At 35.9% G+C, this 27,935-nt stretch overlaps 1 protein-coding gene across 17 annotated transcripts in view; it reads left to right on the forward strand.

The window, feature by feature from the left end:
- LOC107748595 (neural cell adhesion molecule 1-like) overlaps positions 1-27,935 on the forward strand; it is a 103,809-nt gene that overhangs the window by 66,341 nt on the left and 9,533 nt on the right. For 6 of the 17 annotated variants that reach the window (XM_016563454.1, XM_016563456.1, XM_016563466.1 and 3 more), the window contains 11 exons: positions 8,074-8,103; positions 11,411-11,561; positions 14,572-14,759; positions 15,826-15,922; positions 16,204-16,374; positions 17,009-17,137; positions 19,210-19,224; positions 19,689-19,721; positions 22,170-22,172; positions 27,039-27,163; positions 27,252-27,432. In XM_016563454.1, coding sequence (XP_016418940.1) covers positions 8,074-8,103; positions 11,411-11,561; positions 14,572-14,759; positions 15,826-15,922; positions 16,204-16,374; positions 17,009-17,137; positions 19,210-19,224; positions 19,689-19,721; positions 22,170-22,172; positions 27,039-27,163; positions 27,252-27,432 — 1,123 coding nt within the window. The remainder of the gene's footprint in view (positions 1-8,073; positions 8,104-11,410; positions 11,562-14,571; positions 14,760-15,825; positions 15,923-16,203; positions 16,375-17,008; positions 17,138-19,209; positions 19,225-19,688; positions 19,722-22,169; positions 22,173-27,038; positions 27,164-27,251; positions 27,433-27,935) is intronic. The other 11 variants (XM_016563455.1, XM_016563457.1, XM_016563459.1 and 8 more) reach the window with 7 other exon arrangements.

Raw genomic sequence — 27,935 nt, forward strand, 5'->3', positions numbered from 1 at the left:
ATTTATTATGATTTTTTTTTCAAATCAGTCTCAAAGTATTGTTAGAAATAAACATTGATTATTTTACTAAGTATTTGTGTGTGCTTTCTTTTATGCTTGTTAGAGTATTGCACCGTTAACTTAGCAGCATGCTAATGTAAAGCTCTAATGAAAATCAAAGGAGAAGTGAATTTATTTTTTTTCTTTGGCGTTTTTAGCGTTTATTTGGATAGGACAGGAAGTGAAGTGGGAGAGAGAGGGGGTCGAGATCAGGTAAGGTCCATGAGCTGGGACTCGAACTCAGGACGCCCGAGGCACAACGCCTCGATCAGTGTTGGGGGTAAGGCATTACAAGTAACGTGAGTTACGTAATCAGATTACTTTTTTCAAGTAATGCATTACTTTTAAATTTACAATGAAATATCTGAGTTACTTTTTCAAATAAGTAATGCAATTTACTTTGTTTTCCCATTTATTCATTGACACCTCTCCTGTCCCGTGTTGAGAGAAATTGGGAGTGAGGGGCAGAGACAGAGGCACTTCATTCACCCTGAGGCTTAATTTCACTTTTGGTGTGAAAGGGCCTTTACAGTTGCCAAAAATTTAACTTTTGGGTTTTTGGTTATTAAAAAAACAAATAAGCAAGCCCAGTCCAGGTGACCAAAAGTAACGCAAAAGTAATGTAATGCATTACTTTACATAAACTACATAACTAAGCAACTCAATTCGTTACTTTTTATGGAGTAATGCAAAACTGTAATGCATTACTTTTAAAAGTAACTTTACTCAACACTGGCCTCGATATGTCGGCGCACTGTCACGAAGCTATCGGCGCTGACAGAAGTGAAATTTGTGTTCAGCCTATTGTGCTGCTGATGTAGAACATTTGAAATAGTTACTTATGAACAGTGTTTTTTTGTTATTTATATACTATTATGCTTTTCATTATTATTTGTAATTTATTTTTATTTTTAGAATTTTCAGTTTTAATTTTTATGTTGGTTTATTTTAGTAATTTTTTTGTTATGTTTTAGTCAGTTTTTGACTTTCACGATTATTATTATTTTTTAACTATTTATTTATTTCAGGTTTAGATTTTGTTCAGTAATATTTAGCAATTTTAGTGCTTCAACTTAAACTAATTTCTGTCAGTTGCCAAGGCAATATTTTTCATTTTTCAAAACGTTTTTCATATAATATTTTTATTTTAAAGGGGTCATATGATTCTGCTAAAAAGAACATTATTTTGTGCATTTGGTGTAATGAAATGTGTTTATGCGGTTTAAGGTTCAAAAAAAACATTATTTTCCACATACTGTACATTATTGTTTCTCCTCTATGCCCAGAAAGGAAAAATTTAAATTGCATCATATGACCCCTTTAACTTTATTTCAATTAACACTCACAAGCAAGTTCTTACTATTAAATGAAGATCCACTGATATGCCACAGTCCAGAATGTCTTAAACATATTTTATTAAATTGTGCTGGTTTAAGTTCTCTTAGGATATTATATTACTCTGCCAAAAATAAATAATAAAATAAAATTAACAGAGTCCCTGAATCCAGTTTAGAGTTTTTATCTAACGCAAGCTTCAAAAACTTGATCTACATTTTTTAATTGCTCTTTTATACTATTTCAACTTGTTACTCACCATGAAAATAGCCAAGGAAGGTTTAAACACAATCCAACCAACCAATATCAATAACCACATTTTTTTTTTTTTTTGGGAGTTAAGGATAATAACCCTGTTTGTGTTTCAGTGACAGTTAAGCCACCCGCTAGGTTTTAGAACAGAGCTTTTGTCCTCTATCCTTGAGGTATATAAAAAATAAAGGATTTCTATTTTGAAGCCTTAAAAATAAGCTCAATCTTGCTTGTGCTGAGTCACTATCATCACAGTGTTCCTGAAGGAGCATGTTTTATATAAGCTCTTTGTTGGAACGCTTTGTCATTTCCTGTGTGTCGTCTTGTCCAGCCTTGCTCATCTCATGTGGGTGTTGGGTTGTCATGATTGCCAGCATCTCTTCACTGGCCTGTGCTGATCACCATGTATTTCTTCATGGTTACAAAAATGATTAGCAGGTTACTTTGGCTGTTTAACATTTTATTTGTCAGCATCAGATATGACCAGCTGTCTCTGTTGATTGTCTTTCAGGCAAAATGAAATCAAAATTGATTTTATATACTTTCTTAATATACATTCCTGGGCATGATTTATCAGTGCATGTTATACCAGAGGGGAAAAATTCATCAAAATGTAATAACTTGCTCTGCTTAAAACTGTTAGTTAGTTATTGGTGTTTTGTCCATCAGGAAAATATAAATCAATTATTAAATTGCTGTCAGGCTTGTGCAACAAAACTGATGAACTATTGTATATACCACAACAAATATTATTTTCAAAATTTCGGTCTCTCTTGATTGTCTTTCAAAATCGATAATATTTACTTTTATAAAACACGTTCATCTTTTTTCAGTGGGAAAAGATTCATCAATGTAAAGTGGATTTGTTTGTTTGTTTATTTTATTTATTTTGTTGTCCATCTGGAAAATATAAATATAAATAAATAATCAAATGCAGTAGCTATCAGGCTTTGAGTGTGTTCACATGCACAACCAAACAGTGATGTACTACATACCTGTACACAACAACAAATAATATTTCAACATTTTCTGGCTAAAATCAAATACCACTTTACATATTTCTTCTTGTTGCATATCCAGTATCGCTCAGAAATGTTTCGAAGTCCATTACTGCCACAGAATGTAAAATAAAAAGGTAACTGCAACTTCTCGCAATTCAGAAAAAAGTCAGAATTGTGATAATGTAAACTCAGCGTACTAAGGGAAAAAGTCAGAATTGTGAGATATAAACTTTGACTTTTTCCTCACAGTTCTGATTGTACATTGTACAATTCTGTTTTTTTATTTTTATTTTTATGTTTGTTTTTGTTTCTGCCACGGAATAAAAAAATAAAATAGGTAATTGTGACATTTTATTTTGTAATTATGATTTTTTTTTTCTCGCAGTTGCTAGTTTATATCTCACAATTGCAAGTCGCAATTACCTTTTTTAATTTTATTTTTTTTGTCCTGTGGTAGAAACAAGCTTTTATTGAAATGTCACATTACTAAAGTTATATGCAAATGCTGTTTCATGCTAACTGTACCTGTGCAGTTTGGTAAAGACAATCAACAGTTAGTGTTTCTAATAGTCACTTGTTGTGAAAAGCAAATTGCCATAACGCTGCTAATTATTTTTGAATGTGTGACTTTGCTATTCCAACAGTGCTATAAAGAACATCACATGCTTGAAGTGGGGTTTTTTAATTTCTTGGTTGCACAAACTTTTTTTTTTCCCCTCACAACAATATATTACTGGTTGCTTCAGATGTGGAATGCCTTTTTAATAATTCATTGTCATGGCTACAATTTCTTTTGCTCGAGGATGTGGGAAGGGTTTATTGAAAATATTTACTAGAGCTTTAGATCTTCTTGCTCTGCGTGATGCATGTTTCTACTAGGGCTGTGCAAAAAATCGAATGCGATTTTCATGCGCATCTCGTCAGTAAAGCCGCTCCTGGTCGCATTCGATTTTTTGCCCAGCCCTAGTTTCTACCTTCTCCGTGCCCTCTTTTACACAGCTGTGTGTCATGTATTACACCTGCGTTCATATGTGCATGGAAATCCTTTAGTGTCTTGAGTTTCCTGTCGTTTTAAAATGAATGTTTTCTCCCTCAAAGAGACCCAAATTGTATCTTATCTTCTGATTGTAATAGTTGGGTCAATAAAAAATGAGTTGAGGACTGTCATATATTGCAGTCTCTGGGCCACTTACCAAGGTGCCAGACAAATGAGCAGGTCATAAAAATGGCAGGGTAGGAGCGCCGCAGGGCGATAAAGAATTGGCCACGGACCACAGCTTATCACAATCCGGTTGAAAGACAAGAGGAGAATTCAATCTCTGAACAAGGACCAATACATCAGACACTTTTTCTCTTGTCTTTTCTCAGTTGTGCCTTCCTTTCTGGGTCTCCTTTGAGAAATCTGTAGAGCACATTAAAGGGAAAGGGAACCAAAAATGAAACTTCTGTCATCATTTACTCATCCTTTTGTTGTTCTAATCTTGTATGATTTTCTTTTTTGGGGGTAGAATTCAAAAGGAGATATTGAGCAGACTGTTCAAGCTGCATACAATGAAACAATGCAAATAATCTTTTTTTTTTTCTTTTTAAACAAAATTTAGCAAGATTTGAGATGTATGCTTAAAATAATCAAATTATTATTTTATAATTTTTAATAATAATAATAATAAATTACATTATTATTAAAATTATTAAATAATGTACAGTTTTACTTCTGAAGTAAATGCATTATTTATTTTATGTTTTAAGAATGTTTACATATTTTTAATGGAAAACTGCAAATAGATAGATAGATAGATAGATAAATCTATTTCAAGTAAAAGCTGTTATTTTGAATTTTCTATTCATCAAAGAATTGTGAAAAAAAATGTATCATGGTTTTCACAAAAACTGTAAGTAGCATGGCTGTTTTTTTTTTATTGATTTCATTAATAATAATTAGAATGTTACTTGATCAACAATAGAAAACACAACATAACATATAACTTCACTACATAACACCTGTGTTCCACAGCTGAAAGCAGAATCAAGAAAGTCATATGGGTTTGGAATGACATGAGCATGAGTGAATAATCAGAATTTTATTTATTTATTTTTTCACCAGACCCGTAGTATTAAAATAGACAGACTGTAATAAGATCACACAGTACAAAAGTGTGTCTAGCTTGAGATGGTTGTAGGTTTAGGGAGAGTTTTATTCCTAAACCCCACAGAGCAGGGCATGTGTAGGGCAGCTCTTGTTTTCAGACACAATGCTCTTTCAGATGAATGCCCTATGCTAGTGCCGTCATTGATAGCTTTGTTCATTTGTGCCCCCACAGCCAGTGAAAATCCACCTATCCCCTGAGCTTGGTAAACAGCGTTTCCTGGCAAACTGTAGCTGATCTGATGAAACGGAGATATGGACACTGTCCCTCTCATGGTAGCTCCACTGGAGCGTAGGATTTTCACAGCAGCCGTGTTGATGTTTTTTATCCTGCAAGAGGGAATAGTTTAAAGGAATCTTCCAGGTTAAATACAACTTTTGCGCTCTCATCAGTGTCTGTGGCACGTTATTAATTATTGCATTTCTGATTTAGAAAATGTAAAGACATGTATTGAAGGGTTCATTTCATAGGAGTAATCAAGTTCCCTTTGATCTTTTGAGATGAAAGAATTTATTGTACTATGAAAATACTCACTTTAAGAATTTAAAACTCCTTTTATTTAAACCAAGCTGCAGAAAAGACTTGTTCTGAAATCTCCAGGTTTTGGGCATCACATCAGTGACACTGATTCAAAAATTTGGTCTGTCCAGTTATGATCATGTAATGAGAAGGCAGAATAGATGATATTATTCCCTTCCTAACAACAAAATGATCATTATAAAAGTAAAACCAGCAGCAGAAAACTTGTGCTGTGTCTGGCTGTGTAGCAGCTGCTGCTCTGCATGTCCTCCCAAACAAATTAAGTGAACGGTGTGAAGTAGGAGCAGATTTCCAAGATTTAGCTTGAAGTGTTTTTGCTTTTTCAGAGCAGCGGTGTTTTCTCTCACCTAAAGAATACCCTGTTACCTCTCCTTCACAAGTATAAAAGGCATAACAGTTTAGCAGCCGAAAATGCCATTTCAGTAAAAATTTGCTGCATATTTATGATGTTAATGATCTGTTAGTAGTCACAATAAAAAAAGACAATGCCCAGTGTTATCCCAAAGAAAATGATCAGAAAATGAAGTTTTATTCAGTAAAGACACATTAAATTGATCACAAGAAACAGACATTTATAATGTTAAGAAAGATGTCTATTCCAAATAAACGCTGTTCTTTTGAACTTTCCATTCATCAAAAATCTTGAAAAAATGTATCTCTGTTTCCTCCAAAATATTAAAAGAATATTTAATTCCTCCCCCCTCTCTGTTGTAAAAAAAAATCAATGATGTCAGTTCATGTGCGATTCACTATGCATATGTTCCTTTGAACTATTAATTTAAGCAGCACAACTGTTTTCAACACTAATTATAATAAGAAATGTTTCTTGAGCATCAAAAGCAGCAGATTAGAATGATTTCTGAAGGGTCATGTGACACTGAAGACTGGAGTAATTATACTGAAAATTCAGATTTACATAACAGGAATAAGTTACATTTGAACATATATTAAAATAGTTATTGCAAAATCGCTCTGTTCAGCTCTTGGCTTTTTTTGTTGTTGCAAGCATGGTACAGAGACACATTGTTGTGCTCAAGTGCACTAACACAGCGCAGACCATTTCAGGCATCGTTCGATTAGCGCCTGTTGCTCTTCGTGTGTTTTGTCTGGTGAAAATCTCAATGTGTTCTAGCATGTCAAGCGGTTTCTTGTCCATTGCATCGTGTTGCTAAGCATGTGCACGCTCAGCCTCCGCGTGAAGTGCCGTGAGTCCACAGAAAACTTCAGCCACTTTCATAGGGAAAGTGATTGCATGAAGTGTTTATCTGTGTTTACTTTAGGTACTAATATGTACCATTTAGAGGTAAATAAGACACAAAGTTGTACCTCTTAGCTTTTGTACCATAGGGTATCGCTTCAGTGAACGTTTTGTACTTTTTTTTTTCTTGAGAGTGTAGAAATGTAGTGGTCCTGTTATCTGCTAAATGTAAAAGAAGTCATTACTTACAGCATTTTATTGTATTTTTTAATGTTGTTATTAATAACACTGAAGTGTTTTTTTTTAAAGAACTCATTCTTTTTAAGATCATAATGCACCTCAAAAATCATTTTTTATCAGTGTTTTATATAGTTTTCCAGTATAAATATCTAAATGCCCTTAAAACAAAATAAACTTTCTTGAGAAGCAAAATTATTGATAATAAGTCTTGTTTAAACCTCACTAAAAGGAGAAAAAAATTTGGCAAAAGGGTAATAAAAACTAGAGGTTGACCAGCAGTAGATTTTACTGTTAACTAAGTTGGACAACACTGGCCGATAACCGATTAATCAACCGATTGTTTTTAAAATTGATACTGAATGAAAACTAAAACCTTACTGAGAAACAATATAAAAAACAGTACTGAAAATAAAGTAAAATAAAAAGTAAAAAAAAACAAACAAAAAAAACATACTGAACCATACTTTTAAAATGGAATAAAATATTTATACAAACAATGTCTCGGACATCCAATCAAAGTATTAAGGAGTTATACGTTACCTTATATGGTATGAAATAAATATAATTGCTTATTATGAGGTGCAAATAAGATGTGCATATGTTTTTGTCTAGCTGTCTGGTGTCAGTTCCTCACCAGAAGTAGCATCTTCACAGTGTGTATGTGTAAAAGAGGAAGTACATATGTTTGAGAGATAAAAGAACACAGATACCTATTGTTCTATTGTTCCACTATTAACTATTAAACTATTGTTCCAGCAATCGACTATCGGTGCCGATTAATCGGCATAACTGATGAATCGGTCAACATCTAATAAAAAAACACTTACTAAAAGATGAATTGTCTGAAAATGAAAAAAAAACTTGAACAGTTCTGCTTTTCAAGTAAATTCATATTGTTTTCAATTAAATTTGGATGTTTTTTTTAATTATTATTATTAAATGTTTTTTTTTTTTGCCTGTGCTTTTTCGTAAAGCAACAATATTTTTTTATATTACTTTTGTTTTATTATTTTATGGTGTATGTGTAAGCAGAATTGAATTAACCAGAATAAACAACTGTTTAACTGAATAAATGAGTAATGCTAAAATAAGAGCAAAACAACATATCATTTAATCTGCTTCGTAATATGATGTTTTATTATTATTATTATTTAATGTTTATTTTTTGCAATATACCTTTGTAATATTTCACTTTTAGTCCATTTAATTAATCAATAAACAAATGTCTTTTAATGTGCAGTGCTTTTATTCTCAATAACAGAGGATTCCTTCTAAAGGACTGCTTTGCCTCTTTGTGTTGTTTTGTCTGTGTTCTTTGCAGGCCTCTTGGACTCGACCCGAACAGCACAAGGTAGAGATTCCGTATCCATGTCTCCATAAACTAAATTATGAAGATAGCCATCAACTCCATAAACCTCTTTCTTTCCCATCAGATCAAATCTCTGAAATCTCATCAGATCTGTCAACTGAATTACGATGACAGCTTGGTTTAATATGAGAGTGGAATGATGTAGTTTTAGTTTTCGCTTTCTATATTCAGTGCATGGCCTCTTTTCCATTCTGTATCTAATCAATTAAGTCATTATGACATCATTTTTCTTTTCATTATGACATCATAAGACTGCATTCTTGAAGGGTTCATATTTTGATAAAGCTTTATAATGTCCTTTTTAGTGTTATGTGATTCTTTTTTTTCTCTTTTAAGTAATTGATGTTGCACAAAGTGCTTTTGTTGTTGTTCACACTGAGACTTTTCCTTTTCCATCCTTACAAAAATAGACATTTGAGGAAACCACCTCCATCCAAGCTTTTCAGAGGGCTGGTGTGCATTATTAAAAAGACCTTTCTGCTGAAAACTGTGGCTCTAAAACTTTAATGATATGGCGTTCTCATGTTGCAAATGAATAAATAGAGCCTTATCTGAGAAGAATGGGAGATAAAGTCTGTTGAATGTGCTGATTGAAATGTATAGCTGTTTGTCATAGAGATTCAGTGTTACAGACCGCGGTCTGACCCCAGTACCACATAAGTAACCAGATTCCAGTGACAAGAGCACGTCCTATGGCACAGGGGGTCACGGTCTGGCCATTTGACCACAGCAGAGAGGGAAACTGTGAGAAAGAGGGCCGGAAATGGGCTGGACGGGGCTCAGCGCTCCCATTAGGAGGTTATTCAATTAGCCCAGTCAGCTCTGCTGGGTGGTTTTTGGATGAAAAGACTTAGCATTATGTAAGCGTGACTCAGTCCTGGGACAACATCGGCATTATTATTGTCTCTGACACGAAGCTTCTGCCGAGTTCATTCATAGCGAAGTTTGTGCAAGGGGCAGCGGCTGACCAGAAATATATAGAGAGGAGTTTTTTCAGTTTCAAGTGGAGCGGGGAATACTAATGTTGTGCTTGATGAAGTCTTCCTCATTACCGTCCTGTCTGAGATTGTGTGTGTGTGTGTGTGTGTGTGTGTGACAGGAAAAGTGAGTTAATTCCACCCATTCTGAGATCTGTTCAGCCCAAGTATTCAGTTTTTTGCACTGCAAATAGTCTCTCTCTCTCTCTAATGAACGAAATTTGAATAGCTGTTACAAATCACTTCCTCATTTTTCTTTCTTTTTTATAAATTTTTGTATCGCTATGCACTAGATCTCAGCACTCTTTGCTGTTCTGTCTTACACTAGTACTGCTTTTTAAGTACAACATGATCGCAACGTTTTACACCTGGGGTGTAAAGTCATTATTTTAGACTAAACGCAACTTTATATTTCATAAATATATATAATATGAATAATAATAAATAATTATATATAACATAAAAGTCAGCAGCGTTGGAGTTACTTTAAAAAAATAATGCATTACTGTATTGCGTTACTCCATAAAACAATGAATTAATTGGATTACGTTAGTTTTGTGTTCCTTTTTTCACCTGGGCTGGTCTTGCTTATTTGTTTTTTAATAACAAAAAAACCTAAAAGTTATATTTTTGGCCACTGTAAAGGCCCTTTCACACCAAAAGTGAAATGAATAAGCCTCAGTATGAATGAAGTGCCTCTGCCCCTCACTCCCAATTTCTTACAACACGGGCCGGGAGAGGAGTCAGTGAATAAATAAATAGGAAAACAAAGTAAATTGCATTACTTATTTGAAAAAGTAACTCAGATATTTTGTTGTAAAATTAATGCATTACTTTACTAGTTATGTATTCTGATTACGTAACTAGCGTTACCCCCAACACTGATAGTCTGTAAGATTTCTCTTTGGAAGAAATTAGTACTTTTATTTAAAAAAGATTTCCATTTCATAATAAATGCTGTTATTGTGAACTTTTATATTTATCAAATATAATCAAATATCAAATAGTTATTTTGAATTATAATAATATTTCACAATGTTATAGTTTTTAATGTATTTTAACAAATGCAGCCTTGCTGAGCATAAGAAATCTTTCAAAAGCATTAGAAAAACTCCAACAGTACAGTAGTTTATATATATAACCCGTATTTTGTCTTGTTTTCCAGTAACATATCTAAACATCCTTACGTGTCAAATCAAACATTTATGTATAAAGCAAAATAACATTCTTTTGTTTAGTTTTCTCAACTCAACCTGTGGGTCGGATTAGACTCCTCCACAAGCTGTATCCCCCCCCCGTGGGCCCCTGTGTGTTTGACATATGCAAATATGCAAATTGCACAGTCATTGAGGAGACGTTGGTTATAGATGCCACTCATCTTCATAAGAACCACAAGGTTAAGTGGAACAGCAAGCTAAAAGAAAATGCAAGCGTGGCATGTTAAGATCTATGCTTGTCTTTAAAATGAGCACTGGGATGTTGTAAAATGGTCCAAGCCAGCTGAGATCATGTGACATTGCTTTTGAAGTAACAACGGATTAGAAATTGCTTCCCCTACCTTATGGTCTGCATTATTGATGTTCCCCCCTCACATGTTCGTTCCAAGACTCAGCACATAAAAGACTCTTATTTATATCTGCTGTTCAGCAAACCTTCTTTTTACCGGGTTTGCTTCTCTGATACAGCCTGTTTCAGTCCTCACATACTTAAAAATTAAGAATTGTTCAATTGGCTATTTTCTCTAAAAAAGTAGATAACTTTGTTTTTATTGATTTATTTATTTATTGCATTGAAGTGGCGTTATTTGCAAACTATATAATACGTTTAGGAAGATAATGGCAAACCTGTTTATTAATTTTAAGGAATAGTTAACCCATAATTAACATTCCGTCATCATTTATTCATCTTGACGTATATTCCAAAAGTTCTTTAGAAAACGAAATACTATCAAAAAAGATTATCTAGAGTTGCTCTTGTCCACAAAATTAAAGCATATTATGACAAGAAGCTCCCAAAGGGACCAAAATAAAGTATAAAAGCACCATAAAAGTACCCAAAAATAGTGCATATGTCTTTTGTGCTATATTTAAAGTCTATTGAAGCCATACAGCCATTTTTATGGTGCTTTTTTTTGTTGTTGAGTTTTGACAGCCTGTGTTGCTGGAAAAAGAAAGCCATATGTGTTTAAAACAACATGAGGGTGAGTAACGATGACAGAATATAAATTTCTGGGAAACTGTTGTTTTAATGGCTGAAGGAAGTGAAAAGTATGAGTTTTTCAGGGAATTTTTCTTTCTTGTCTCTGTGTTCAGAATCCTGATGGTGACGTGTTGGTCCGCAGCGACGCCCGTGTGTCTTCTCTCACCCTGAAGTACGCTCAGTACACCGATGCCGGCGAGTATCTCTGCACCGCCCGCAACGCCATCGGAGAGATGGCGCAGCCCGTGTATCTGGAAGTGCGCTGTGAGTCTATAGTATCTGTAGCCTCATTAGCTTCTATCAGTCACACGTACTGTTGCCTCAGAGGCATATGTTTAATTTGGCTGCAGTCCAGAGAGCATATGGCAACTCAGTAGAGAATGCTAGTTAATGTATCAAAACTACAGCCACCCCTCGACATTATCACCCCCCTCCCCCACCTCAGGACACCAATGATATGAAAAAGCCTCCCAATAGACTTCAATCACACAGTGTCCTCACCAAGTGCAACGTGACAAGGTTTGTGTCCACATTGAATGCTGCGTGAGTCAGTAATATCAAGGAATGTAAACTGAGGAATTTTCATTATTAAATTGTCATTCAAATTATCAATTAATTCCACAAAAGCGCATGTGGAAAACTTTCAAATTATAAATAAATTAATATTCAGGGTGCACATATATTAATATTCTTGCTTTTTTTTTTCCATGTTATGGCCAGTAACTGAAAATAATAACTGATGGCTGTTAGATCATGCCTCCATTTCAGAAATATCAGATTCAGCCCCGGATGCCAGATACTGTCAGAAAATATCTGTTTTGTCTGATAACAGAACAACTAGTCAGCAAAATTGTCTAATATCAAAAACCCGTTAACAGCAAGTCTTGTCTGGTTCCAAAAACCAGTGTTTGTCTGGTACCCAAAACTGTATTAACAGTCTTCTATCAGCCAAGCAGTTGACTGAGAAAAGCCAGTGAAGAGCAGAAGCAGGAGATGCAGTGATGATGCTAAAAAAAGGAGCAGAGTTTATTGAATAGTTTTAGTTGCGTATGTTTCAGTGCTCAGTAGTGTGATACCAAACTGCTTCACAACAGCATCCCATAAACCTTGAATTTCCATAAATATTGCCTCTTATCTCTTATTCATGAGGACAAACGTCCCTTGAAACCACACATCATAACACTAAACAACATTGGAAAAATAATATTAAAAAAACAATAATATAATATAAATAACTAGTCAATTAATAAATCAATGAAATGAGTATATAAATGGCTATAATGATTATTATAAATGATTATATGATTAAATGAAATGATAAGTGATTATGAATGAATATAAAAGAAAGAAAGTAAAACACAACACAAGTGTATGATTGCTCTCTTGAAGCAAAGCACACACAGTTTGTATTTGAGGATCCTTCATTCCTTCATGGCAAACAACTGATAACTGATGGCTAATGTAAATTTCACTAATAAGTATAATCCAAAAAATATATTGTGCCTTGCACACCTGAGTCAATCATTGCTGCACTGGATGAAATTACAATATAAAGAAAAATATAAATCCCACACATTACTTATATTTGCATCATCACAAAAATATTTTAATGAGCGACGTTTCAGTCAACCAACATTTTTCACCTTTATAATAAATTATTATTATTTTAAAGATCAACTTTGAGTGTTAGATGTTGGCAAAAGGAATCAAAAAGTAAGAACAGAAGAAATAAGCACGCACAATTAAATATCCAGTATTGGCTGATATTCAATATGAAGTATAGTACTGGTAGTTAAAAAAAATCTCTAATAACAGCCAAAAACCAATATGTAACCAATATACCGTGCATCTCTAATACATTTGCTTAAAGGGGTCATATGATGCTTTTTTAAAGATCATTATTTTGTGTATTTGGTGTAACAGAATATGTTGACATGCTTTAATGTTCAAAAAACACATTATTTTTCAAATACTGTACATTATTGTAGGTCCTCTATGCCCCGCCTCTGTCAAACGCTTCGTTTTCTACACCCCTTTAAGAAATGCTAATATTGGTGTTTTTCTAATACATTTTCAATACACTTTCATTTTGAGGGTGAAATTGATTCATTGATGCTAGAAAAGCTTAATGGATTCAATTATTAACAGTGATTGATTGGTCAACAATATCTGTATATCTGATATTTGGAGCTGAATTTTAGACCAATGATATTTTACAGTGGCTGGGGATACCTAGCTTGACGGGTCATATAAAAACCCAGTGACCGACAAAATGTCCTGTTGCTAATCAAGCTGGTTAGCAAAATAGTGGTTAGGATTTGCATGGAAGAGACCAAATTTATTGTTTGATGTTTTGTTGTCATGTCTGGTTAGAACAATAAATGCCATTTTTGATTAATGAAAATGAGGCAGTTAATGCTAGAAGTTTGGTCTGTTTAGTGCATATATACTGCAGATATTTATGCTTGTGAACAAACTCCAAATATTGTTTTTGTTTGTCTCAAATTAAATATCCAGTAGCATTTAATCTAAGCACTACATTCTGCTAACAAAGACAAAGTTCAGACCAAAAATGGACCAATTTACTTTTGTTTCTACTATTCTTATATTGCTGTAACATCAGAAATGGAGCACTCTCTTCCCTCAATGTCTTAATTGCTATCGATAGCAAACAAAGCATTACCACCCATTTTCGCTCTCATTGTGCTCCCCCCACTGCGTCTATTTGTATTTGTTTTCACATTAGTGCCGGCGTATGTTGTGAAAATACCAGCCTCCCTCTTCGCATGTTTTGTGCATTTGTACCAGGCGTGTATTGTTGTGATGGGACTAATGACATCTGAAGCTCTGATGAATGTGAGAACAGTATCTCAGCGGGCCGGGAGCTATTCACACGCAGTCTGTGAAGGAACGCGGGCCCAATCGCGTACATCATGTGAGCATCGTGCCTGAAGTCTCCCCCCAGCATGCTATTCAGGGACGCTGCTCGGAGGAGGGGCCTTTTGAAGCCAGTGAAGCGTGATTGGCTTTTATGTACTGCCGTGAACAGATGTGTTCAACATCACACAGCGCTGTGTTTTCAGCACTCTACGTTTAAGCCCTGGACATTTTGATCTTTAACCACCGTATTCTCAGAATAAAGGCATCAGCGGTAATGAGAGGGGAGGCTTCGTTCTCCCTTAGCGGATGTAGAGGGGTGGTAGGTAGATGAAGGGTCAGGGCTACCGGCAGGTTTGTTTGTTTTCATTTGTATATGCTTTTCCTTTTATCACAGACGCCCCGAAAATCCTGGGCTCAATAACGGTGTACACGTGGGAGGGCAACCCAGCCAACATCAGCTGTGAAGTGCTGGCTCACCCCAGCAATGTGTCTATTACGTGGCTGCGAGACGGCGTCCAGCTGCCTAACGCTAACATCTCAAATATCAAGATCTATAACACGCCTTCCGCCAGCTACCTGGAGGTACAACCCACGCAGACACCTTCACGAGAACATAAACATTCACATGAACCCAGATGGATGAATATTTCGAAACTGGACAAACAATATGTGCTGCTTAGATTTCGCCCCTAAATAAAAGAAAGAAATGTGGATTGTATTGTATTGTATTGTATTGTATTGTATTATATTATATTATACGTCTATCCATCCATTATCCAAATATGCATATCCTCTATTATATTATATTAGATCATATTATATAATAAAGCTGAAATAAAATATAAATATTACATGAAAATTAAACTAAACAAACATCAGAAATGACTAAAACTAACTTAAAAAAAAAAAAGATAAAATGTCAAACGCATATAACAAAATGACAAAAAATTAAACTAAAATCAAAAAGGCAAAATCACAAACAAAATTGCTAAAACTTTATTAGTAATATTTAAAAAATAAATAAAATGATTAAGCAAAAAAATTTATCGAAATGTTTTTAAAACTTAAGCTAAAATTAAAATGGAAAAATACAAAAATAAAAGATAATTCAAAATGTTAATGAAAACTGTAATAGTATATAAATAACACTTAAATATGACTAGTTTAGACTGGATATGTTCATTCAGTAGGTCCAACCAATGTAATGTTTATTTCCCTTTCAGCGTAAACCCAAATGCTGTTTGCTTATTGCTGTAGTTAGTTTATAGTAGGCAGGAAAGCAGTCACAGATTTCATGTGAATGAAATTTGAGTCGATGTACACAAGAACGATTTGAACACTCCATATGGTTTTGAAAACGAGCTTCATTTTCTGTATTTTAAATATTTTACCCACTTTTTTTTATTATTTATTTTGATTTTGGGGTGAAATGTGACCGGGACCTGTTTTTGTGAGCTTCACCCAGAAAGGGATAGTGTTGCTGTAGGGCATCACTGCAGCCTATGCGTCTTAGCAATATTTTAGCACAGGGAGAACGCTGTCAGGAGTAAATACCCATCTAATGGAATGACAGTGATAAAATGCATGTTTGAAAGATAAATGCTGAGATAGAGACTAGAGGTTAATGCATTCGCTTGATCTGTCCCAGGTCAATCCAGAGTCTCAGAGCGACTTTGGCAACTACAACTGTACTGCCTCCAATGAGATCGGGACCGAATCCAAAGAGTTCATCGTGATCCCAGCTGGTCTGTTTCTCTGTATTGATCTCAAAACAAACACAATATAGTCATTTATGGCAGTAGAAAATCGCATTGACATTGAGTGTTTGGGTGCTTTTTGCTTTTGAGGTACTGTATTTTTGAATTACCTGCAATTGTAGACTTTGTTCAATAAAGTGCAATACAATAGCTCTTGTAAAAGTGGTGCTGAAGCACAAAGCCGTACAATCAGACCGTATAATTGGGCATAAGCTGTTAAAGTGCAGTTTTCCCACTGTGTATTGTAAAGTGTCTCCCCTGTGGTGCAGATGTGCCCTCGGCGCCGTCCATCACTCAAGTGCAGCCGTACTCCAGCACGGCTCAGGTGCTTTTCGAGGAGCCCGAGTCCACTGGAGGAGTTCCTGTGCTCAAGTACCGAGCCGAGTGGAGAGCCGTGGGCCGAGGGAAATGGGTGCAGCGAGTCTATGAGGTGCAAGACGGTGAGTCTGTCACATAAAATGGAGAAAACTATCCATATTATATGGATTATCAACACTGCATGGTTTGTCGACTTTAATAATGGACTTAAACTGTATCATAGAAGCACAGAATTTTTCTTGTTCTTTTGAAATAAGAGAATAGTATATAGATGTAGTATTTTAACAATCATACAGACCATTTTGGAAACTATACTTTAAAAATTATTAATTCAGAAATTATGGTATTGATGTCATATCTGTGGTCACATTAACATACATTACCATTCAAAAGTTTCGGGTCAGTGAGATTTTCAATGATTTTTGAAACAAGCCTTTTATGATCAATGGTCAATGGTAACCAAAACTATTGGGTTACCAACGTTTTTCAAGATATCATCTTTTCTGCAGAAGAAGGAACAACATGAGGGTGAATAAATGATTACAGACTTTTCATTATTGGTGAAATATCCCTTTAAGTAATGTTTTAGCTATGATGTTGAATGGCAGCATCAATCTACGCTGGGAAGCTTTAAATGTCAAATGTATTTCCTCATGTTCAGTGGCAAGGTTTTATGTTGCCCATTTAACATGCATGCTGTTGTTTATGAATTAATGAATGGGTTTTTGATTACATCTGCTTCTCGCTGCTTCCCAGCAGGACTGAGTTCAGTCACAGTCGCCGGCCTTAAACCCGAAACCGATTACGAAGTCAAGATGTCTGCCATTAACGGCAAGGGCGAAGGCGACGGCAGCCAGTCAGTGGTCTTCAAAACCGAGCATGTCCGTGAGTATCACGTTTCTCTCTCTCAGGAGCACATGGTTCTTTCAACAGCAGCGCAGCGTGGTGTGACGGCCCACACACCTCATCACCAGCTAGTGTGAAGTCTTTGGCTGACGCAGACGCTAAAAGATACAGTTTGTGCTCATGGTGCTAAAGAGTAGGGCGTAATGACCTAAGTAGTTTGAATATTAACATACTTTTCAGTCCCTTGACCAATTCTCTTATTTTACTGAATTACAAATCCGGCATTACAGCATGACATTATATAATTTTAATTAATTAATTTAATTATAAATATTTAATCATTATATTAAAGGTTAAGTGTGTATTTTTATCAATTAATGAATAACTAATACCGTATCAGGGTTATTATTGTTAATTAGAACTAAAACCATTAAAAAAAAAATCGTTGCTTGAAATAAAATAAATGTTAGCTAAATTTCAAATATGTTAGTCTTAAATCTAGATTATTTCAGCTAGTTGCCAAGCCATTTGTCATTTTATTTTAGTTTAACTTAAAGTACTAAAATAACTAAAACTAAAACAGAAAATTGTACGTACATATGTACGTAAGTAAATAAATAAATAAATAAAAAGAAAATAATAAAAAGTATATAGACATTAAAAGACTAATAAAAATGTAAAACACATATAAAAACAAACAAAAATACTATTTTAACTAACATTAAACTGAAAACTAAAAAGAAAAAAAAATTAAATAAAAACTAAGATAGATAGATAGATAGATAGATTACTTTATTTTTTATTTAATATATTCTTATAACTTTTCCCCCTTTTTTTTTTAACTAGACAGTTCCATTTTTAGTAAAAAATCTGACTGCAACTCTGTCACTATCATGTACTCCAGACAGGCTTTTGCATGGTTCTTTTTGAGCAGTGGTTTCTTTTGTGCCTCCCTCCAATACAGGCCAGTATTATGTAGAGCTCTTGATATGGTTGACTGGCTCACCTTTACTCTGTTCTCAGCTGAACTGAACTGAACTCTGTCGCTCCTTCAGAGTAATTGTTAGCTCGTCTGTGACGACTCTCAAGAGTTTTGAAGGACCAGCTTTTCTAGGCAACACCAGGGTGGTTTTATGTATTTGACACATTTTGACAATGTATAAACAGTTCCCACTTGGCTATCCAGCGTTTGCACCTTTTTTTTTTTTTTTTGCACAAGTTATGTATTATTCATCATGAAGAGAAACCTGGTGGTTATTTTAATCATTCGTAGGTAGAAGCCTATGGATTTACTGTTAATGTAAGATAAAAACTGCCACAGCATATTTCTATCATTTCTGACAAGAATATTACAACACATTCACATTAAAATTGCGAATTTTGACTTTCATTGCATAGAAATAGATCACAAAGGACTAGATATTAATGTAATATTAGTAATTCAGTGCAATGAGAACACTGGTCTTGATGCATTTGCAAGTTACTGTGTATAAATAATAAATGCTTGGCAGGTTTATTGCTGCTAAGCACATTCATATTCACTGGTCACACCTTACATAAATGATTTCTTATATCAATAATTGATTCATCTATGAGAAATCTGACTGGTAAGAACAGAACATCTTGTTCTCACACAGGACATAAAATTCTGCCAACATTCCACAAAACATCAATAAAAATCAATCAACCACAAGAATATTCTTGTGATTTGTGTTGATATTCTCATCACGTATAATCACCACACACATCTACCCTCTTACTCCCCCTGGTGGTTGTTTGTGTGATCAGCGGGATGTTTTGGACTTCCAGAGATGCCATTATCACATCATATACTCAACCCATTGTGCACTGGGATTTATTTCCTGTCAGTACATGAAACAAAACCCATTTAGTGCCGAAATCTCCAGGATGTAGTCCAGAGAGTAATGACTCTAACTAAGGTAAAGTATGAGTGATGAGAGAGTATTGCTGTCTGATCTTGTTACCAGCTTTTACCCTTTGACATTTTCAGACTTTTCTTTTTTTTTCATCCTGTCAATTTATGTGATTTTTCCCATATTTTGTTTCCCATTTGTATGTTTTTTTTTTCCATTTTCCACTGGATCCTTTAGGGTATTCTTACACAAGTAAGTCCCCCTGTGATCATTATCTTTTGATATAATTTGTATTTCTTCGTATTTTATTATTTGGTAATATCTTGTCTAGTGGTTATAGGATTTAAAGACCCCATGAAATCAAAATGAGAGTTTTATGGCTTTAAGTCCATGTCTGTTATGAGATCAGCCATATGTTATCGTACTCGCAAAAGTTGACTAAATTAAAATATAATTTTTGTGCTCTTTAGAATGAGAATGTCCTATCCTCTAACATTACCTGCCTCTGATTAGCAGTAGCAAGTATCAAACCATCATGGTTGTGACAAACTAAAGGCTCCTTCCTTTTTCATCAGGAAATACAATAACACATTAAAGAGAATAGGGCTTGTCATGTGTTCTTATGGGGTCTTTAAGTTCATATGCTAGCTTTTTCCTCCATTACAGTTATCAAACTAAATAAAAGTGAACGTTTTCTTTTTTCATCTGCTCCCTAGATGGGATTTTTCATTTTCACACTGAGGACACAGGTTTGTTATGCAGCTGTATGGTGATCTTCATAGTTATCATTATATAGTATTAAAAGTGAAACCAAAAAGATCCTTCTGTAGGTAATATAAAGAGTTAATATTGTATTATGCTCTGGTTTGGTGGCTGCAATAAAGCCTTCGCATGTTTTATCTTTAGGCAACACACAGTTAATCCAATTATAGTACACGTGAAGTATTTAAAGTTTAGCAACTTTAAATATTTCTTTAGTGATTGAGATCCAGTGTGATGTGCTTACAGTATCACATGCTTTGTCCAAAAACGAATGCATGATCCTCAGGTATTATATCAATACTTCAGTGTTTCCTCTGTTTTTCATTGAGAAATATGATTTGACAACTTATCAGTAGTGTTTGCATAAGCAGCCATCACTATCATACAGGATTTGAATAAACCTTTAACTAACTATTACAGTTGAATAACTTATTCCGTACCATTTGTGCTGAGCACCTGATTAACACCTCAAATTGTCCTGCAAAAGCAGTCTTAGTTACTTTAATAAGCATTTTTTTTTACCTGGCAGATGATAAAACTGGTAGAAAAGTCCCATAAACTTAAGAAAGGGACCCAAGCCATATAATGTCATATAGACCTGGTGGTGGGCCCTTTAGAGCTGAGCAGCCATCTAGAACAACCTCTTAGCAACACCCTAGCAACCACCAAGAACACCCTAAGAACTGTGTAGCATTATGTTAAGAACCACTTAGAACAATTTAGCAGCCACATAGCAGGTCGCTGACAACCACTCCGTAAACTTACTGGTAGATAGCAGCCAGATAGCAACCGCCAGAACACCATCGCAGCTGTTTAGAAATGCATTATACACCACTCAGAACTTAAGCATCTACTTAGCAACACCCTAGCAACCAGCAAGAACACGTTGACAACCACTGGGAAAACTTTAACAACCACATAACCACCCGCAACACTTTAGCAACCGCATGGCAACTTAGTAGCAACCACCTTAGAAACACTATAGCAACACACTAAAAACCATTCAGAACAATTTTGCAACTGCATATCGACATGCTGACAACCAACACGCTGAGCAACCACCAAGAACACCCTAGCAACTGCTTAGAAAGAAAGACTTCAACAACCACTCAGAACACTTCAACAACCAAATAGCATTGCAGTAGCAACCACCAAGAACACTGTAGTAACCATGTAACCACCCTAGCAACACACTAACAACCACTCAGAACACTTAGCAACCACTGAAATCACCTTTGTAACCACATAGCAACACATTAAGAAACACTCTGAACAACTTGGCTGGCACACAACCACTAGGAAAAATGTAGCAACCACGTACTGTACCAACCACCAAGAACACCTTAGAAACAGCATAGCAACGTGCGAAGAACCACTCAGAACAAATTTTCAACTGCATAGCAACATGCTGACAACCATAGCAACCAAACAGTGACATAGCTGTGCCATAGCAATCAAACAGAACACTTTAGCGACCACCAAGAACACCCTAGCAACTGCTTAGAAAGAAAGGCTCTAACAATGTCTCCGGATATTTCCACGACCAAATACCAATGCAGTAGCAACCACCAAGAACACTGTAACCACCCAAGCAACACCAAAATAACCACCCAGAACACTTTAGCAGCCACTTAGCAACCCCATAGTAACCACAAGAACACCTTAGAAACAGCATAGCAACATGTTAAGAACCATTCAGAACAATTTTGCATCTGTATAGCAACATGCTGAACAACCACCAGAAACACCCTAGCAATTGCTTAGAAAGAAAGTCTCCAACAACCACTCAGAACACTTCAACAACCAAATAGCATTGCAGTAGCAACCACCAAGAACACTGTAGTAACCATGTAAGCACCCTAGCAACACACTAACAACCACTCAAAACACTTAGCAACACTTAAGCAACCACCAAGAACACCCTAGTAACTGTGTAACCTCCTAGCAACACACTCCACTTAGAAAAATTTTGCAACTGCGTAGCAACACAGTGACAGCCAAGCAGCTGCATAGCAACTGCTGAGAAATGCGCTATGAACCACTCCGTACCAAACCAGGTTTTGTACAAGCACCACTCACATTTTCTTCAGAATATGTAAAAAAAAAATTAAATTTCAGTTGTGCTTAAATCAAACCATATGCTCAATCTCTCAGAGGAAATCCTGCTCAGTGTGTCTGCTTCTGTGCTCAATGTTGTGATCTTTGTGATTAAAGCCATTTTGAGTTGCTTGGTTTTGTGTTTCTCTGCAGTTTGTTCTAACCCTTGAATCTTTTTTTTTATTTTTTCAAATAGTTTACATATTTGTCTGTATTTTTGTATCTTTCATGCAACCTCTTCCAATTTCCTTTCAACCAATCATGTGCGTGCGTATGATGTGACTGTGTCATGTGGCTTGCATGGTGCTGGTGATGTCATCATCCACACTGATGAGCAGAAGGTAAACACTCGTGCCCGGCTCCATCCTCTCATGTACAGGATTAGCCTTCACTCACATCAGAATCACAGCATTTATTCCTAAACAGCCATTATAACTCACTCCTGTCACATTTCTAGAATTAAATCCCCTCAGACAGGTCATGAAAATTCATCCATTCCCAATTTTTAACGGAGACTGTTACCCTTGAGCAACCACTGTGCTCTGACTGCACAAATTATCTTCCGTGGTGAATATACAATCAGGAAAAAAAGTCTTTTCTCTGGAGCTAAAAAAACTCTTCCCCAGAGCGATCGCTGGGTACGACGATCTCGCTCTTTTATGTTCAGTCTAAACATTTTGACAAGCAGAGGGTTTACAGACACTCTACACTGACGTCCTTTCATCTTATGCTGCTTTGAATATGCTGTTACCAGTGTACAATTATATCCAAATTAGGAAATACCTAAAAAATGCTACAGTAGACACTGCGAGTGGTTGAACTCAATGGTTTATTTATTCTCCAGTTTCAAGCATGTTTCAGTAACTTTCACAGTACCGCATTTCCTTTCAATATACCTTTGAACCTTTTAGAGGGGTCCTCCTCTCCTCTCCGAAGTTTGTCCTTTGAAGATCTCGTTGTTTTTGCCTGCATGTAAATTTCATGATGACTCTGTACAGAAAAATATTGACTTTCTTTTCATTGCACATTTGCTTACTTTGCTTGCACACCTTGACTAATGATATAGGTTTTATGATGTTTCTGTGATTGGATATTGGTCTATGTTTTGCTTGTCTTTTTATAAGACAAAAAGGGGCAAATTTATTTAACAGTTGCGCCATTTTACGTCTTATTTACAAACCACAATCAATCTAGTTCAAGCATGCGATATCTGCAGTTAAATAGTGCCATGTGTATTTAAAGTAATAGTTCACTCAAATATTTAAATTCTGTCATTAATTACCCACCCTCATACGACTTTTGTTTGTATTCGGAATGCAAATATAGATATTTTTGGTATTCTCATGTGACCAAATTTTTCAAAAAGTTCAGACATACCCTGCAACCCTGTCCATACATTTCCATACTAGGCGAAAAACTATGCGAGCCAAGTAGTATGCCCGAATTCATAGTATTCATAAAATAGCAGGCGAAAAGTACCCGGATGACCTACTACTTCCAGCGAGATTCTGAAGTGCGCATCCAATAGACAATGGTCTTTACTATCCCATGATGCCATTGGAGTTGTGAAAGCGACACAACTGATAGGTCACATGACAGTGAAAACATGGCGGATGTGGTACATCTGCATTTTATTCATACTACACACATTCATAGAGCATACTTTTTAACAGCCACGGGGCAAATGTAGTTCTGCTGCATTTTATACTACACACATCCATAGAGCATACTTTTTAACAGCCACGGGGCAAATGTAGTTCTGCCATGACATCTCTCGGAGAGTTTAGCATGGTAATATACATGGAAATGTCAAAGTGTTTGGTTTTGGTGGAATAGATCTGCTGCGCTTCTGCTCCTGCAGGGCAAGTACAGAAACTTGCTACTGCCAGTACATCTACAGACATGCTGCTGTGAGCACGTAAGAAATACTGCTGCTGCACATATAACATATATGAGACAACCCCATATAAAACATACATGAAATCACCCTGTAGCAGATCTATACAGGTGGAGCTGGGGAAGGTGGAGGGTTTCTGAAGCGTGCTACAACTGCTACAGCGGGCACTAGCCGAGTATTTTAATGTTTGAGCAGCAAGCTCATTGGCTGCTGATACGAAAAGAACCAATCAGCTGCACCATGTGAATAATGTCATTATGTCAGATTGAGTTAGAACCTATCGGCCTGCGCCATCTAGAGTTTCATGACAGAACTTTGTATTACCTACTAGACAGTATGCGATTTCGGACACAGAAATAGTAAAAGTAATCCATATGAATGGAGTGGTTTAATCTAAGTCTTTTAATATTCACTTTATATGATGAACAGATATAATTAGGCTTTTATTTTCATATAAAGATTGATTAACACACAGAGCAAAGTAAATATGCTAAACAGAAGCTCAGCTGTGCTTGCTTGACACGCAAAAACTAAATTCAGTTCTCTTGCATCAAGATCCTAAGATGAACAAAAGTTTTATGGTTTTGGAATTAAATGAGGGTTAGTAAATGATAAGAGTTTTCATTCTTGGGTGAACTATTCATTTAAGTAATTGTTATTGTATTAACATGCCTCCTTTCTATGTAAACAAGGGTCATGATAGATTGCCAGTTTAAACTGAATTGGCTTTTTTTTGTTCCAATTTGATTGCTGAATTTGAATGAAGGTAGCAAACCGGCTGCAGAATTTCAATTTGAATTTGAATGTAAGGAAGTAAATAAATTTCAAAGAATGCAGCATTTTTAAAAAAAAAAGCAAAGTGTGCAAAGAAAAACTTTTTAAAAAGTTTATAAAGGTTTATAGGCCTTAAAAACCAGGAGGATGATATATACATTTGCTTTTAGTTTGTATTTTTCATCATATTCATTGTGGGTCAGAGTATAAGAACTGTTGAATTCCTGAAATGTATTATCTGTGTTGAACTACAATTCCTTTAATTCCAGCTCAACTTTCTGCGGTTGTGGCCAATTCAACTCAAATTCCAACTAATGGAATTGAAAGCCAAATTCTGAATTTGCCCAATTTGCCCAACCTAGTACTCACTAGCAACCTGCAAATTAGGCCATTGTGGGGTTTGTTTGAGATATTACCTAATTTGATTAACGCCTTTAGCGAATCCGTTGCTAATACAACGCAGTCAGCGTGTGCAAAAAAATGGCGCAATTCATTCTTGGTGATTTCCCCCCAGAATATCTCAATGTAGCTGCCATTAAGATAATGAACATGCAAGTTCATTTGCAAACGTGTAAAACTCTTATTTTTAGTCTCATTTAATTTACTGCTGTTTGCTCCCTTGTGTATATGATAATTTCATTCACTGTATCCTGTAGGGATAGATGGCTAAGGAGGATGGAATTAATCATGCAGTGCTGCACTTTCATTATTTAAGAGATGAGCGTTTATTGATGACCCTTTAAACTGTCAGTCGAGTAGAATAGCTGCTTGTTAATAGAGCCGATCGTTTGGGATTGGAGCCCCTCGCATCAGTTAGTGGGGCTTCTGCCATTTTACATGCTGCACTTTTATGACTTCAGACCACAATAAGATTAATTACTGCATTTTTAGCACATCTCATTCAGTTTTTGCAGTTACGATCATGTTTTGTAGCAGACGATCCTTAGAGAATTTGAGCTGTACCTCTCGGGGAAAAATAAAATCCTCCTTTGTTGGAAAGGTGAAGCTATTGATGTATTGACGACATTGATCATTTCACCACTGCATGGACAAAATTTAGGGTGTTAGTGATTAATATCAGGATAAACAAGAACTCCAAACAAAATTAAAGAAAAAAGATTGTATGAATGAAAGCATCTCTCTCGTACAGGCTAATAGCTAATTACTGGCTTAATGAGAGTAAATGCCTTCATTTTTCCAACCGCGGTGTACACGCGTAGCTTCTGCCTGCAATGTTGTCACTCTGTGCGTCAAACTAATGTAGTGAATCAAACGAGCATTCGCTGGTCATTAAAATGAAATGGATCATGATGGCCCGTGAAGGAGCGGCCTCAGTGAACAGCACCATAGAAATATTCCCAATTCACAGCGTGCTAATACACATGACTGCTCTATAGGGATGTTCACAGTTCACCGTGACCTCCAAATATCAGCCTACTCATTTAAGGAGCCACAGCCAATCAGCATGTGTCATATTATTCTATTACTCACCTATATGGAATCACTGGCGTGTAGGAGGCTAAGAATTGTGGGAGTTGGAAAATTGACAACTTTTAATGCACGTAATTAGTGGTTGACTGGCATTTCATTGGCCAGAATTGCTATCTACAGATTAGGGCTGCACGATAAATATCGCACAATATTTAATGTGCATCTCGTCAGTAAAGCCGGTTCTGTAATCAGCGGTAAATCTCTGCACGTGCGTGCTTTCACGTGGAGCAGCATTTACTACACAGAGCCGTTGTTCACAGACAAGCTGCGCAAAACCACGATCATATTTTGCGCATGTTTTGCGCAGCTTGTCTGTGAACAACGGCTCTGTGTAGTAAATGATGCTCCACGTGAAAGCACGCACGTGTAGAGATTTACCGCTTTCAAACAATTTAAAAGTTCTGTTATTCAACATGATTGACATGGTTATCAGTCAATGTCGAAAATCTCAAAATAGTCAAATATCGCTCTATGTATCGACCTTTTACTACACATAATACCAATATTTAATGCTGATTTTCATTCCTGGTTTGGACCTTTCTTCCTTTTACACATCTTCGTTTTTAAAGGGATATTTAATCTAAAAATGAAAAATCTGTCATCATTTATTCACCTTTATGTCATTCCAAACCGATAAGACTTTTGTTCATCTTCAAAACACAAATGAAACCTAAGATATTTCTGTCCCTCCGTTGCAAGTCCATGCAATCAAAATTTTGACACTTCAAAAAGTTTATGAAGACATCATAAAAGTAATCCATATGAATTGAGCTTAATCAAAGTCTTCTGAAGGGACACAGTTGCTTTATATGATGAACAGGTTTTATTTAGGCTTTTATTCACATATAAAAGCATAGTGCACATCCAATATGGTAAACAGAAGTTGTTTGATGTACAGATTTGGTGGATGACTTTGGTTTCAAAGATGAAACAAAGTCTTACAGGTTTGGGATGACATGAGAATTACATTTTATTTTAGGTGAACTATTCCTTTTAGTTATCATGCTTTTTTTCTCACGTCATTGTAACTGGTTTGTTGTTGTAGGAGAGCCAAGTCCCCCTATACTAGAGGGCACTCTACAACCCAAAGGCAATTCTCTCAAAGTTAAATGGACCAAACAAGATGATGGAGGGTCACCAATCACACATTATTTGGTCAAATACAAAGCTGTGAGTATCCAAATATGAAATATTTTATGTGATCCTTCTTATTTTGGTTGCAACTATCTTAGTTTCATGCTTGTTCGTTGGTACACAGAGGGAAGACTCTGACTGGAAGCCCGAGATCCGTCTGCCTAATGTGAGCGAGTATGTAATGCTGATTGGGCTGGAGTGGGACACCGAGTATGACGTGTTCGTGGTGGCAGAGAACCAGCAGGGCAAGTCCAAGCCTGGCACTCTGACCTTCAGAACCTCATCGGAGCCTGCAGCTACCACAGGTAACCACCATCCATCCATCCCTCCCTCCTTCTCTCCTCCCATCCATCCTTCTCTGTGCTCACCCTCGCTGCTGGTCTCAAGCACACTGATTTTAACAGCTGACTCAGAGCTGTAATGACACCAAACATGCGAATGCAGTGTGGGCCATCTCTTACGCTGCATGATAAACAGTGAGTCATGCTACATGGCAGATCACGAAACACACGGACAAAACACTTGGCTCATTCATATGGGATTCTTGATGCCATATTTCTATAACATAAGATTACTGTGAGACGGTGATGTCAGTTTCCAAGCTGGCCATTCAAGCTGTTTTAGATTTAGCAAAATATGTAAGGTGGGGAGACAGAGGGGCAATTTTAATCACAAACAAGCCAGATGACAATTATTCAGCAAATGCTCAGTAGATTTATTTTTCTGCTTGACCCCAAAAAAAAAAAGTAATTGTTTTACTTTGTGAAATTCTTGTTTTTAAAGTGTATTTTATGTTATATTTATATAT

The sequence above is a fragment of the Sinocyclocheilus rhinocerous genome, unplaced genomic scaffold (genome assembly GCF_001515625.1).
Source record: "Sinocyclocheilus rhinocerous isolate Xijiao unplaced genomic scaffold, SAMN03320098_v1.1 scaffold620, whole genome shotgun sequence".
Taxonomy (NCBI): Eukaryota; Metazoa; Chordata; class Actinopteri; order Cypriniformes; family Cyprinidae; genus Sinocyclocheilus; species Sinocyclocheilus rhinocerous.